We start from the raw sequence: 16,521 nt of genomic DNA, 5'->3' as shown, positions 1-16,521 counted from the left end.
TTTATTGAACGAAAAGTAAAAAAAATGATGTCTGGTGGAAAGAATCGAAAAGTAGATACAGAGGGTCGCCAGTTTCAAGAAAAATGGACTGAAGAATTCTTTTTTATCTTGCACAATGTTAAGCCTATTTGTTTGCTTTGTAATGAATCCATTTCAGTAATGAAAGAATTCAATATAAAGAGGCATTACTCAACTAAGCAAGCTACACAGCACTCACTGACAGGACAATTAAGAACAGACAAAATCCAGAAGCTTATTGAAGCAAATATTGAAAAACAGCAACAAATGTTTCATAAACAAAGAACACAACTTGATAATGTTGTGAAAGCTAGTTTTATAGTTAGCTCAAAATTGGCAAAGGCATTAAAACCATTTGCCGAAGGAGAATTTATCAAGAAGTGTATGTTAGAAGTTTGCGGTGTTTTGTGTCCTGAAAAGAAAAATGAATTTGAAAAAATTAGTTTGTCAAGACGAACTGTTGTTCGACGTATAGAAATGATGGCTAATGATATAAAAACAACATTGACTGACCGTATGGCTGGTTTTGAATCATTTTCCATAGTATTAGACGAGAGCACCGATTTGTCTGACACAGCTCAACTGGCTATATTTATTGGTATTGATAAGGAGTTCACTGTTACTGAGGAATTGCTAGCTTTACAGCCGCTAAAAGCAACCACTACAGGAGAGGATATTTTTAATGAAGTTCAAAAGGTATTCACAAGTTTTGGCCTGCCATGGTCAAAATTAATTGGAGTATGCACTGATGGTGCACCTTCTATGGTCGGCTTACGAAAAGGTTTCATCGGAATTTTGAATGAAAAAGCAACAGAATTAAATGTGCAAAAAGATGATTTGATAGTCCTTCATTGCATTATCCACCAACAGAACTTGTGTTCAAAGTCCATTCGACTCCACAATGTTATGAATGTGGTATTAAAAACCATCAATTTTATTCGATCCCGAGGGCTTAACCATCGTCAGTTCAAGACGTTTTTGGATGAAATATCAGCTGAATATAACGACGTAACATATTATTGTGAAGTCAGATGGATGAGCAAAGGAAAAATGTTGAAACGGTTTTACGAGCTTAGAAATGAGATAGCAGACTTTATGAAAATAAAAGATAAGTCACTATTTGAATGATTTGAATTATAATGTTGTACCATTTTTTAAAATTTCATTTTGTTATTTTAATAAATACAATAATCACATTGTCAATATACAAATACATGTCAATAATAAATACATAATACAATAATAACATTGTCGTATTATTTCATGTCTAATATCTATCGCAAAAAAATATTATCACTACTTTAAAATGCACTAAGTACTTTTAAACGCGACCCGCGAACGTTTTGCACGCTAAAGTTTGGCCCTCAGCATGTCAAAGGTTGCCCATACCTGGTTTACACAATCACTACATCAACACTTACCCCATTACTCTGTGGTAGTTTAAACAGTGTGTTCGGTATTTATCTTAGGACTACTACTGCTTTTTTATACTAACATCAACAATAACGATAAAAGCCAAGTAACACAAATTCTTACGAAGTCATAATGTGGAATTTTCAAATGAAAAACATTTCCTCGTGAAAATATCCCATTTTTTTAGAATCGAAGCTCAAATTTTTCATATAAAAAATATGCATCAGCGCCTCTAACAACAAATTTCAACGTTCTAGTTTAATATGTGGGATTTTTTTATCATACGAGTATTCCGGGACTTGATGTAAAAAATTCGAGAGTGAGTAAATGATGTGAAAATAAGTCTGTGACATAAAAAATTTACCCATACGACCCGTGTTTTTGTGTTATAGGCCTTTAAGTTACGAAAACCGAATTTATATTTAAGTAGCGAGAAAGAGAGAGAAATGCTTTATTGTCAAAAAAATTGTTACTATTTGTAGACAAAAGCTTGTAAAAACTGAAAAACAAACATAAAAATAACTAAATAAAGATACAAATAAAATAAAATTTCAATATATAGAAAAAAACCACAATGAGTAATACGTAGGTAATAGTAATAGGTACTAAGCCAATCCAAAATGAAACCGCCCGCATGCCCGGAATTAAATATTATTATTAGACGTCGTTTACAGAGTGGAAGGGACTTTCCAGTAAATATGCCCTCAAATTATTGCGGAATGCGGTAAAAGATGATATTGATTTGATTTCAATTGGAAAATGATTGTGCATTTTTTTGCATTGTAAAATATTGAGCCCTTAACTAATTCTGAACGTAGGTAAAGGTCATGCTCCGCGTTCCCAAGTGGATAGCCGAGCAACGAACTTTCTGAAATTGGAGAAGCGTGCTCACGAATGAGGCAAACGGATTTAAAGATGAATAAGGAAGAGACAGAAATGTAGGAAAATTTAGTTGGTTAAACTACAACTTCTCAAATAAAAACAAAAAGAAACTATAATAAATGTTCGACCTAACCTAACCATGCACTTCTACACACTTCCGGAGTTTCTGCCTGATAGCGTCACGAAGTAAGTTTATTTTATCTATCATTTCGTTCCTTGTGTTTACTTGTGTTGCATATACCAAGCGTATCGTATTGATGTCAATAGAAAAGAGCAGTAGATTACAATTAAACTAAGATATATAGTGAACACTTTTTACACAACCAAAGAGTAATTGTGTAGGTGTTGGTGGAGTGGTAGTACAAACAGTGTGTTCAGTATGAATATTGCCAACGGTTCCAGAAATTTGAACTTAACCCTGAGATAAAGGAAAACAAACCACTGATTAAGACTGTTTTCCTAAGTCAGAATATTCGATAGTATCGGTAGAGTAATAGAAGTAATGCAAATACAAACATATTTCTGATAAAATGTGTAAATTGCAATTCAAACAAATAATATGTTAAATAAATATTTGACACAATGAACTTAACACGTTGACTACCAACTACAAGATAACTCGTAGATTGCTTTCTTTTCTAGGACGCCAACTAAGAGTTATTTCGTCCGGTGTTTACATGCCATTTTTGTGCAGCTACGTTTAAACTCGGAGTATATAAATGCTAATTACGATAGATGGCTTCTGGGAAAGAACAAATAATTAATGCTGGCTTGCATGAACAAAAATTTATTAAAAAACGAACAAAAAGTATAATTGTAAAAATTAGTTCAAATTCACTTAAAGCAATCTTCTACGCAAAGGGCTGGCTTTTCATTACATAGTGGACAGAAATAACGCGTTTCTCTGCGTTTTTTGCTCGGGTACATATACGACATGGCTTTGTCGGACGCTTCTTTTTTCGGTTAGTGGTAGACTCTCTAAATAATAAAGCTCTGGTTGAATGAAACTGGTTGAATCTCTTCTCCAATAAACGCGACGACGAATTTTTTTATGAACTTGAATAGGTTTATTATAGAAGTTACCTTTTGAAAAATTTTGTGAACCCTGTTTGGGCCATGATAGTATTTCTTAGAGATGAATAGTAAGGAAGCATTTGATCTGACCGGTCATTGCCAGACATTCCATTATTATATGTAGAATAATATTCGGTTTCATAGAAACTTTTCCATTGCAATTGGACACCTCTAGCACAGCATGCATGTTTGAAATGCTAACGACATTTCGTTTGTATTTCCATTTGCATACAGTAACAGGGCCATTTTGCTACCCTTTTTTCAGTTTACGATTTACCACATCACTGGAGTTTCCTTTTCTGTTATTTCGTAAGTTTCCGTACACATAAGTTTTTCGTGTATTTAGCAGTTTTGTAAGGGTAACAGAGTTATAAAAATTATCCATGTAAACCGTTATCCTTTATCGAGATAGTCCTCAAGTAAATGTAAAACGACGTCAGTAGTGTGACCTACATTATTGTCAGTGTCCTCTGATATTCCGCTGTAAATATTTATTTTCATTACAAGACCGTCGGACTCACATCGTTCATACAGTTTGATACCATATTTGTGCTTTTATTTTTTATATATTGACAAAAAAAGCAATCTTCCCCGCCATAGCATCATGGATTCATCAATACAAAGATTTTTATCTGGTACATAGTTTTCACACATATTATTATTGAGACCATTAGTATTGGTCTGACCTTGTATAATACCTTGTCGGTATTGGTATTGAGCTATAAACCAAATGAAAATAACGAAGCAACAATTGAAATCGATTTCGACTCATATGTGAGCCCCAAAAATTTACATTATATTGCTTGTTGGTGTTCCAGTAATTTTCAATTGATGGAAAAATACAAGGTCCTATTAGCAACAAAAATCCAATAAAAACTTTCATCTCTGCAACACTGACGTCTTGCCACTTTGATAAACTATTAGATTTTTTCATAAAATTGCGTTTTTCAATTTCTTGCACAGCAGATAAATTAGTTTGTTCCATAAGTAATTAATCCGAAAAAAATAAGTCCACCAGCGTTTGTACTGTAAAATTTGTCGTATGCAATTTCACACAAACATTTTCTTGGAAAATAAATAACTCAGGATTTTGTTGAATTTCTGTCCACAAATTATCATTCGCATTTGATGTTGTTGCTTAGGAATCATCGGCATTATCTTCGGATTCGGAATCAACTTCAGGTTCGAAGACGAGTTCATCTTCACTATCACTTGAATTCTCAAAAGATTCATAATCGCTACTGTCGTTACTATACTCGCAAAAAATCCCGTCTAATTCGGAATCACTCAGATTTGCGTACTACTCAATTTCACTTTGAGTCAGTGGTCCTTTCTTATCCATATTGGATTCTTGATAATTTAATTATAACAATAATTATAAAACATAATACTCTCAAGAAAGACGTAAATGTAATGCACTCGACAATATCTGAGATACTACTGACGAATATGGACGCATAGGTATATATGATTTATCTTTAGAGAAGCGACAGGTGGAAACGTATCTGTGCGTGTGTGCGTACGAATTAACTGGTAGTTGGCTTCCCCGAAGATATTTATGTTACAAAAGCCAACTACGATATAATTCGTAACACCTTTTTTTTTTAAAAAAAAACACACATTTTTTTGCTTCTTATGATACATATGCACTAGAATTTGAGTTTTCAATAATATAATATAATTAAATCAAATTGTCATTTTAAATGGAATTCTGTACCTAGCCGTAGCAGTCAATGTGTTAATAACAAAGAGCAAATAATATCTATTTGTTCATTGAAATGATTCCCAGAGTTGTCTATTGTATTTTCAGGGCTTTTTTGCTTTGAAAGAATTGTCCTGTGGAGATAAATGATTTCAATAAGTAGAATCTGATTTTTTCATTATGTTCAGATTTTAAATTCCTAAAATTCCTATAAAAATATAAATTTTGTCACAATTACTGGAACATTTTAATGCATATACTCCTGAAAAAACTTTTTCTTCTCTCATGACGATATGTACGAATCCAAGTAACGTCTCTTTTATACTTTTTTTTATTTTTTATACATTTTATTTTTTATACATTTTATACATTTAATGTTCATTTGACAATAAGTAAGTCATGATATCGACGAATTCAAATTTATTTAGGTGGCTATTTTGTTACAATTTTGGATTTCGTTTCGCAAAAAAACGCATGAAATTTTCCCCGAATAACAAATCGACTTCATGTTTCTGGTTTGAACGTTCATAGATCTACAAAAGAGCTCGGGATGGTATATCATTATATTATATATTATACTACCCATTTTATCGTCAACAAATGGTCAGGTCCAATTCAGTAGTTCGAAAGTTATTTATAATCCTCAACAACAGATCATCTAAATTTAGATGGTTCACGATTTTTTTAATCAAATTGACGTCGACTGGAGATCTAAACCTGAAGTACTAATATGGAATTCTATTTTTACAAGTAAAAAATTAGAAGATATTACCAATATTGTACAAAGAGGAAATCTTTCTGTGATGTCTACATAATAAAATACTTAGACATATAATTAAATCTAATCTTCAACTGCTAATGCGACCCTACGACAGATAATGATATTGGCGTAAGATGTTTTACTAAATGAGTTAAGTAGGGGTGCATATAAGGTATAGCAACTTCAGCTTCCCAAATACTTAAAATGGTGTACTCTCTTTATGGGTTGGTTATTAATTGACAGTATGGTCTATATTAAAAGTAAAATTAATCATTTTCCACTGAACTAAATGTACTAACGAAAGACGAACGTTAATCGTCGAAGATCATGCTTTCTTGTTCTTCTTTAGCAACTGTCGAATTTATCCAATAATAACGCTAGCAAACGTCGAGTGATTTTTCATGAGGAAAGACTTGTCTCATGGGTAGCTAAAAACTAGATTCCTCTTAATGTTTCTTAGATTTTGTTTTAGAGTTATAGTTTTTCCAATATCAATTGCAGAAGACAGTTATGCGAGGAACAATCAATATTTCATACATCTGCACGGCACTCATACCAAATTAAGAAATGAAAAACAATATTTACTCCCCGTATAAAATTCTGTAAATTCAAACCATCAGCTACGTGGACTCACCACTGTTTACCGTTGAAAACATCGAATCGTAAACATAAATGCATTACTAAGCTGTATGTACAGCAGCAGACCATCAAGAGCTTTGGCAAAACTGTGTTGAACATTTTATCAAAGAGGATGAGTATGTGGTACCACCCTCTTTACAACCCTTCATAATTCAATCAAATGATGACTTTAGTTCAGACGATTCTGACTACCATTATTATTCATAAAGATACTTTGGAATTGATTTTTTTCCTTTTGTTTTATTTGCAAAGAACATATTTTCCTTTATGGTTTTTGCCATCAAATTTCTTTTCCAGAAAAAAAAACGAATGGGGTACAAAAAGGGCTCATTCTACGTCTGGTACCCTGTTTAAACGAAACTCCCTTACAGACAGGTACATTTTATTCGTCTGTTTACGTTTTATAATTTAATATTCAGTTCTAGCAAGTTAACCAGGTATAATAATGATTTTTTTTAAGTTCCAAGTAGGACTACAATTAAGTGCATCTGTATATATAACGGCGTATAATGCTATTGCCTTTTAACGAATACTTTCTCGCATTAGATGAAAAGTATTTATAAAAATAATAAATTTATAAAATGAGGTATCTACACCTATGGTAGATCAAACAAAATTGTCGGCAAGGGTTTTTATAATCTGCAATTGATATTGGAATAGCTATACTGACATATTTTTAGATAATTTTAAAATATTGATTACAACTAAAAGGATATTTGGAAAAAATTAGAATTTCATTTTTCTCAAAATTTCGACAAAGAATTGCCTGGATTTACTTTGACATTTAATCGTTTTCTTGAAAAGCTCAAACAAATGTATTACAATAAATCGAAATTTTTTTTGTTTTTTCAGACATTTTGTATAGAAAAAAGTAAATGTTAACCTACCATGTTGTCTCGATCCTTAATGCTTTGGAGAAATTGTTGGCTCTTTTGAGGACGATCCCTAATTAGAAAGGGTTTTATTCGATTGTGTTGCTCCATGAATTTGTGGAAATCTACTACTAAATCTTTGATTACGTACATATGGGGTAAAGGGTATACTTTCGTTACTCCCTTCGGTTTGATTTTGCTGAAAATTGAGAGAATGTTTAACATTATAATCCACTTATTTATTGTTCTACAATAGATATGAATCAATTTTCCGAAAGCATTACTATAACAGTTACAAGTACAGTGTTTTCTTAGATTGACGTAGCTTGCTAATATTTCAATTTCTCCTAGATTTACAAATAAATATTCAATAAAGGTTATTCATAACTTATCAAACTACGAATAAAAAAGTAGTAGGTTTTTTGTCGTTACCTGTGTTTAAATTTCAAGGATTATTTCTCATTAACATTGGTGGAAGGTGTTTAGTGTACGTAAGTTTTGAGATAGACAAAAATAAATTGAAATTCGATATGGCTTAATTGTTTCCAAATATTCTTCATGAAGATGTAATTTGAACACATCAACTGCTTCCTAAGGTGTAAGATGATATCGATTTGATTTCAATTGGTAAGTGATTGTGCATTTTTTTGTTTTGTAGATTATTGAGCCCTTAACTAATTCTGAACGTGGAATAGGTAGGTAAAAGTCGTGCTACGCGTTGCTAAGTGGATAACCGTGCAAAGACCTTTCTGAAATTGGAGAAGTGTGCTTATGAATTAGGCAAACGGATTCAAAGATGAATAAGGAAGGAAAAGTCAGAATTTTTAATCTTTAATATCTAACAGCTCTCTTTTGTAGTTTGAAGGTTCGCTCAAATTGAGTCGCACCACACGTACCCCAGAAGGGAAGGGCATATCGAAGATGCGACTCAATAAGGGCATAATATACTGTTAAGGAGGTGGATAAGTTCAGTTCATTGGAAACTGATCTCAGTGCAAAACAGGAGGTTTTATTTAGAAACATTACGAGAATTGGCGAGTCACCTATTATAATAAATATCTTTGGCAGTTTTTATTGGTGAAATAGAGATCGCATGTTCTTTGTAGATATTCGTAAACCTTTAGTAAATCAGGGTTTATTTTGCTTATTTTCAATACGCCACATCACCTTTTTAATTTGAGTCCATCAGTTCCAGATGAGTTTTTATTTTTGATGTTAATAATTGTACTGCTAAGCTCTGCAAAACTAAGGGCATAAAGAAGAAACTGTGTAAGTGAGTATTAGCATCATGGAGATACGAAAACTCATCATGTGAAGGAGTTATAGAATTTGATAAATTTTTGGCTACTTTCACAAATTAATTATTGAGGATATCAGGTGAAGTAGATATTATGCTGAATGAAGAAGCCTTATTTCTTAGATCATTCACAATAAACCATATTTCTTTAGAAACATTACGAGAATTGGCGAGTCACCTGTTATAATAAATATCTTTGGCAGTTTTTATTGGTGAAATAGAGATCGCATGTTCTTTGCAGATATTCGTAAACTTTTAGTAAATCAGGGTTTATTTTGCTTATTTACAATACGCCACATCACCTTTTTAATTCAAGTCCATCAGTTCCAGATGAGTTTTTATTTTTGATGTTATTAATTGTACTGCGAAGCTCTGCAAAACTACGGGCATAAAGAAGAAACTGTGTGAGTATTAGCATCAGGGAGATGGGTGATTCCGTTCTAACTGTGATATTCAATGTCCTGTATTGTTTTTTTGTACTAGTCATTAATTAATAATCAATTAATAAAAATTTTGTGTTAATTGAATAATTCTTAAGATATTTAAACATTATTTTTATACAATATAACTTGCCACTTAAAGAAAACTTATACTACATCACTTGAATGTCAGTACCGTGTCATGTCCATTCCTAGAATTTACCGATAAATTATTAATTTTTTTTGTCGTAACAAATGATTTAAACTAATTACCTTATAAATTCTAATGTTTATGATCAAACTGAGGAAAATTGATGCACTTGTTGTTTAATATCTTAAGTTACCATGTCAGTACCGTGTCATGTCCATTCCTAGAATTTACCGATAAATTATTAATTTTTTTTGTCGTAACAAATGATTTAAACTAATTACCTTATAAATTCTAATGTTTATGATCAAACTGAGGAAAATTGATGCACTTGTTGTTTAATATCTTAAGTTACCATGTCAGTACCGTGGATAAATGAGTCAGTACCGTGGAACTCAAAATCCGACATTTGTGTCTTGCTCGTGATACTTTGAAGTTGTAGTAAATTCCTCTTAGAGTTTTATTTTTACAGTAAAATAGATGAATAATATGCATAAAAAAGTTAGAAAAGTTAAATTTTAAAATCTTGAAATTTTGAATACAAAAAATCACAGTTAGAACGGAATCACCCAGATACAAAAACGCATCATGTGAAGAAGTTATAGTATTTGATAAATTTTTGGCTACTTTCACAAATTAATTATTGAGGTTATCAGGTGAAGTAGATATTATGCTGAATGAAGAAGCCTTATTTCTTAGATCATTCACAAAGGACCATATTTCTTTAGATACATTACGAGAATTGGTAAGTCTCCTATTATAATAAATATCTTTGGCAGATTTTATTGGTGAAATAGAGATCGCATGTTCTTTGCAGATATTCGTAAACCTTTAGTGGTCCAGGGTTTATTTTGCTTATTTTTAAAACGCCACATCACCAGAGAGCATGTTCCAGTCAGTTGTTCGATAACGGTGCTAAGAGTTTTGAAAACTTTTTTCCGAAAAGATACGGCATAATTTGCGAGAAGCATTTTTAGTATTGGATTTTACCGAAAATTTTATTAACACTGCTTCATAATCATACATTAGATACAGTACAGTCGGTGGATTCTGGATCATATGATGACACGACATAATCTGTAGTAGTAGAACTGGTCTTAATTATTCTGGTTGGTATCGTTATATGCATGACCATACCAAAGGAATAAAAAATTGACTGAAGACGTTCTTGACCTGCACATATACTTGAATAATCAATATTGAGATCGTCACAAAGAATTAATTTGCTTTTTAGATTTCAGTTCAACTTCGGCTGAACCTATACCATATGCGTTATGGAAGCGATAATATAACTCACACAAGGAATCCACGTCGCTAAGGAGTTTCTCTGATACTAGCGTTAGTTTTATGCTGGTATTCGTGTGCCCTATAAGCACACTTTGGATGATTGGTCATGGAGATAGGTGAGGAATAGTCTAAATGTTTTAAAGATTGTGGGATCCCTCAGCATTGCCAATACATAGCGTCCATTTGCCGCATCCGAATCTCGTTGATGTTATGATCTCACTTATTTCTACAGCTTACTATTGATGTAAATTTTTTCTAAAGTTTTTCGATGCATTATCCTGAGGCATGTCCCAGGTTTGGTCCTTATTTAGGGACGGTTTTTCTTTGGTGGTTCTGTCTGTGAATATTTTGAGTGATATTTTCTCTGCCACGCTTTCAAGTAATATGCGGAGAGGAGATTTAGAATCACTTCTAGTGCAGCTGTTCATGATTTCATTGCCCCGGTTGCACATAAGCAAGCCAGTTTTTTTACCTTTGAGAGATTATTCTTCGTGGTATTCAGATCAGTTCTAATAGCCCAATCCACTGGCCCATATATATGTGATGATTAGTCTCACAATTACCGTGTACATCCACAGTAGGATTTATGGATTATAACCCAATTCCTCCCTGCGAAGTTTCTGCACACCATAAGGGCTTTTGTGGCTTTAGTGATTATCTGTTTAGAGTTCAATAAAAATGATTGTGTTAACAGGCAAAACTTTCACTCTTATTCATTAACTAATCCATATCACATGGGACTCGTCTCTTTCTGCCCGAGGTATCTTTCTGCCTTTTTTTTGTTTTCATTGTAGGATTGTCCTTTCAGTTGGCGCGTAATTATATTGAAAAAAAAACAAAACAGTAGGAACGGTCTTTTGTTGACGTTATGGAGCAAGCAATATCCGCAATGACAATAGAGAACTGGGTTTAGATAGTTACATCTCAATTCAGTGTACCGAAATCAACATATATCAAGAAAAGTCTATAAAACGAAACCGTAACAGTAGATGAGAAAAATGGAAAATTCAGGTGTGTCTTCAAGATAAAGAGGAATTTAATTTAGCAACATATTTTAAAGATATGGAGAAACATCTATTTGTTTTATTTATGAAAGAATCACGTCGATTGGCGTACAAGTTGGCAACACAAACTTAACAAAGATCGTGAAATGGCTGGCAAAGATTAGATTAGGGGATTTTTGAAGAGACTCCATAATATTAGTATACATTCAATAGAATCCACTAGCACGTGCTATGAGGTTCAACAGTGTAGCTGTTACTCAATTGCATAAATTGCTGACTGAATGTCAGTAATGACAAATATAATCTAACAGCTAACAAGATTTTCAGCGGTGATCAGACGGGAATCACAGTTTATCCCAAAAGTTACTCTAAAATATTATCGACAAAAGCAAAACGGCAAATTGGTGTTGTCACTTCCAGTGAGAGAGGTCAGACAGTTACAGCAGAGATTTTTGTTTCAGCTAGTGGGGCTTATATGACGCCCATGCTGATATTTCCACGTAAAAAAAGAGCAAGTATTTGAGCTAGGTCTACCACCTGAAGGATGGGCTGAAGTGAGTGAAACTGGTTGGGTAACATCAGAAATTTTTTTAGCCTGTTTCAAAAAGTTCATAATTTTTTCAAAATTTTCGAAGAAATCCCCCAGTTTATTACTTCCTGACGGGCATGCAACGCACACAAGTATATTGATCTTATTGATCTTGCTCGAGGCAAGATTTTAGTGTGTTTTTACTATGCTTTTCACCCCACTGCTCTCACCGTTTGAATTTTTAAACGTTGTTTTAATTGAACCTATTAGTGTTTACTATGTGGAGGAAGTTCGAATATGGATGAGATCTTATCCTGAAAAAATGGTGACATTATTTCAAATTTTCACTTTGTTTGGAGCTGAATTTATGCGAGCATGTACGATGCAGAGCGCTTCAAATGGTTTCAGGAAATTTGTCCTCTACTGTACAACAAGATCAATCTACTGACAAAAAACTCCAACGGAAATTACTGAAAAGGTTTGTTCAAAAGTGACAAGTGATGGATTTTCCAATCTACCACAATGCTCTTGGATGACAAATGTAGCCATAGAAATCATATCCAACAGTGTTTCCAAAAAATATTTTACTCATTCGGAAAGCTGAACAGAAAAAGTAAAGAACGTCCAACAAAAAGAAAAAGCAGCAATTGTAGCTCATCGCCATACTTAGATGAGTTAACAAAAGCTACAGAAAATAGTGTCATTAAAGATGTCAAAAAAGTGGAGCACTCAAAAAGAAAAATATCCTTAGAACGAAAGAAGAACGTCAGTAAAAAGAATCCAAAGAACAGAGAAAAAGAGACATTGTCAAAAAAGGAAATATCTAAATTTGAAAAACAATCTGATTCTTCAGATTCATTCCTGATGCTGACGTGCATACTTTATGTCACAAACTACTGATCTTACTGGAGTCCTGAACTCTAAAAAGCAAATTAATTCTTTGTGGCGATCTCAATATTGATTATTGCAGTGTGTGTGCTGGTCAAGAATGTCTTCAGTCAATTTATGAATCTTTTGGTATGGTCATGCATATAACGGCACCAACCAGAATAACTAAAACCATTTCTGGTTCTACACACTATGTGGTGTCATTGTTTGATCAAGAATCCACCGACTGTACTGTCTTTTATAATTTTTTTAATTTATCATAAGACAATAAAAGCTGCCAAAGATATTTATTATAATAGGAGACACAAGGCTCAGTATTAGGCCCTATTTTGTTTCTTCTGTTTATAAACGACATCGCCTATCTAGATATCAGTAGTAAAATATGTCTTTTTGCAGACGACACTAGTTCCTCTTGGACCAACCCCGATCTCACGACACTTCATAGGTCCATATCTAGTGACATAATCACCCTTAAATCATGGTGCGATTCTAATCTCTCTGTCCCAACGTTTCTTAAACCAAAGTTACATCATATAAGTACATTACAGCCTTTTTCATTAAATAACACCACCATTGACGTCATTGTGTATGTAAAATTCTTAGGGCTTGTTGTGGACAATTCCTTGAAATGGCAGTTATATATTGCCGCCTTATCTAAAAAAGTTTCTCCTGTTTTGCACTGAGATTATTTTCCAATAAACTGAACTTATCCATCTCCTTAACAGGTTATTATGCCCTTATTGAGTCGCATCTCCAACATGCCCTCCCCATCTGGGTACATGTGGTGCGGCTCAATTTGAGCGAATCTTAAAACTACGAAAGAGAGCTGTTAGATATATACTCGGACTAAACAGCAAGGCTCACTACAGGGACTTCTTGAAAATATTATTCTGACTCTTCCTTCCTTATTCATCTTGGAATCCGTTTGCCTAATTCGTAAGCTCGCTTTTCAGAAAGGTCGTTGCACAGCTATCCACTTAGGAACTCGAAGCACGACCTTTACTTACCTACTCCACGTTCAGAATTAGTTAAGGGCTCAATATTTTACAATGCAAAAAATGCAAAATCACTTGCCAATTGTAATCAAATCGATATCATCTTTAACCGCATTCCGCAATAATTTGAGGGCATATTTACTGGAAAGTCCCTTCCACTCTATAAACGAGTTTTATTCTAATAATAATATTTAATTTCGGGCATTCTGCAAACTGGTTTAATTTTTGCTATGGACTCATATACTAATTATAACCTATTATTATTACCCATAATTTTGTTACTCATTGTGGTTTTCTTGTGTATATTGAAATTTTATTTTGATTTATCTTTATTCAGGTATTTTTGTTTCTTAGTTTTTACAATTGTTACCATTTATCTACAAATTCAAACAATTTTTTGACAATAAAGCATTTCTCTCTTCTCTCTCTCTCTCTCTCTCTCTCTCTCTCTCTCTCTCTCTCTCTCTCTAATCCATCACCCTATATATCTATCCTACAATAACTAATGACGTTTAAAAGCACCACCACAATTTTCAAATTGAAATATAATTGTAAGTTGTAATAACCATCATAAATGTTCATCTATATGTTCTTTGAATCTTTTAGAATATTTGAATATAATCATCTTTTGGAATCGTTATGCAACAAAATAATCCGAATTGATTACATTCCCCATTGCGAGTTGAGAATTTGATACCTAAACCAACAGGTAAGTTTCATGAATATTCAATAATTTATCACATTTACAAAGTTTAATGGAGATTAAAGTATTCATCCAGATAATATCTGGACAATTTTCCATTTTCATGAATTTTATTAAAAGTTTTTCAATTTAATCCTCGTACAGCTGTTACCAATAATAAAAAGAAATAATTTTTTGTATTAATTTGCATAGATTTGAAAAATGGTAAAAATGAAATGGATTTTATATTTACTCTAAGCAGGCCAGTCTGTTCACTCCATCTATGTTCATTCCGCATGAACCACATATTCCCTCCCTGCAAGATTTTCTAAAAGTCAAAGTTGTATCCTGTTCTGTCTTGATTTTGTTCAATGCATCAAGTACTGTAGGTCTACATCTGAGGAAAAATACATATATTGATTAGTGGATTTATTCAATGTTTCTAATTTGTTATGTATTATTGAAATGATTTTTAAACTACACTGTTGCACATAAGGCCTGCTTAGTTTGTGATGTAGACAATTACCATCAAATAATCAAATAGCATCGTCTACAATATTTCGTTAGCGTCCACACAAGAGAATTATATGCAGTTCACCAAACTCTAAATTCCCTATCCCATGACTACAGTAATCAGCTATATGCACAGACTCACTGACATCAATACATTACTCCATTGAATGTCTTGTAACCTCTAATGTTACCCTTAATAATCTCTTAACCTCAATAATCTGAAAGTGAAAGTCTTCCAAAATCAAATTTATATTCAGAGAATTTATTTATCATTCTAATGCAATGTCTCAAGCTTGTAAGTGTGAAGCTGTTAAACTTGGGGATGGACGCAGTGGTCAATTTTCTAAAAGGGAGGGAAAAATTTGAATAAACGTTCGTATGTCCCCACCACTTAAAAGAAGTATAAGAAAAAATAGATCAAAATTCGAAATAAAGGAGTTAAGTTTTTTTCTACTAGAAAAAATTCAAATTTGTTTTCCCCGCGCCCCTGCAAAGTGGCCAAAAGGATTTCGCTTCAGTATAATACTACACCTCTACAATGGATTATTGTTTTAAGAACAGGTCATTACGATGAAAATTTTGAAATCGATCCCAATACTGAAGATTCGTCGCATATAATCTTAAAAAATCAAAAATTGTGGTTCCTTAAATGCTAAACAAAATGTAGTAAAAGGCTCAACAACCAATAGACTCATTGTTCGAGGTCTCTAGTCACGATATCTACTTTTTGTAATACTTCAAAATTCCTCACATTTTGTACAGAGAAGAAAATATTCAAAAAACGTATAAAAAACATGAAAAATCCTCGAAGCTAGGCAACTTGCGGTATCTCCTGTTTCCACTCACCTCGACATATCGAGCTCATATATACGTTAAAATGTCATATTTGATCTCTACTAATCGAATATCGTATTGAAAATTCGATCCTGAAAAATGTATTCGGTCTATTGAAGAAAAACCGCAATTTTGACGTATTTTTCACAAAAATTGGAAAATGGGGAAATTTTCAATTTGAAATTTGGGGCACTTCTCGAGGTCGGATCTTGAAAGTAATAACATATTCATGTTCAGGAGGGTCAAAATATTTCAAATCGACCCTAAGAACGTCAAAATTGATCCCCCCCACTTTTTAATGGGGGGTGGAATTTCGGCGAATTTCGAGGGCCCCGATCTCTAAAATTTACTTTTGGCATCATTGCCCAACATACCAATTTTCATGCTTCTATCATTAATTGGCACTTTTTCTTTAAAATTCACTGTTTGCAACTGCACTATGTGCCTTTCAAAATATGCCAAATCCAACAAAAGTTGTTCGTGCTTGAAGCCCTGCGATGTGCGGGTTATCCGCAGTACCTACATGTTTGGCACACAATGATTTCTTCTTATTCTCGCAGATCAA

At 33.1% G+C, this 16,521-nt stretch overlaps 1 protein-coding gene across 2 annotated transcripts in view; it reads right to left on the bottom strand.

The window, feature by feature from the left end:
- LOC130892716 (succinate dehydrogenase [ubiquinone] iron-sulfur subunit-like) overlaps nucleotides 1-16,521 on the bottom strand; it is a 48,270-nt gene that overhangs the window by 9,568 nt on the left and 22,181 nt on the right. For both annotated transcript variants that reach the window (XM_057798284.1, XM_057798283.1), the window contains 2 exons: nucleotides 14,863-15,006; nucleotides 7,376-7,559 (listed from right to left, as the gene is read on the bottom strand). In XM_057798284.1, coding sequence (XP_057654267.1) covers nucleotides 7,376-7,559; nucleotides 14,863-15,006 — 328 coding nt within the window. The remainder of the gene's footprint in view (nucleotides 1-7,375; nucleotides 7,560-14,862; nucleotides 15,007-16,521) is intronic.

This window comes from Diorhabda carinulata, chromosome 4 (genome assembly GCF_026250575.1).
Source record: "Diorhabda carinulata isolate Delta chromosome 4, icDioCari1.1, whole genome shotgun sequence".
Taxonomy (NCBI): Eukaryota; Metazoa; Arthropoda; class Insecta; order Coleoptera; family Chrysomelidae; genus Diorhabda; species Diorhabda carinulata.
This window is presented reverse-complemented; position numbering and strand designations above follow the sequence as displayed.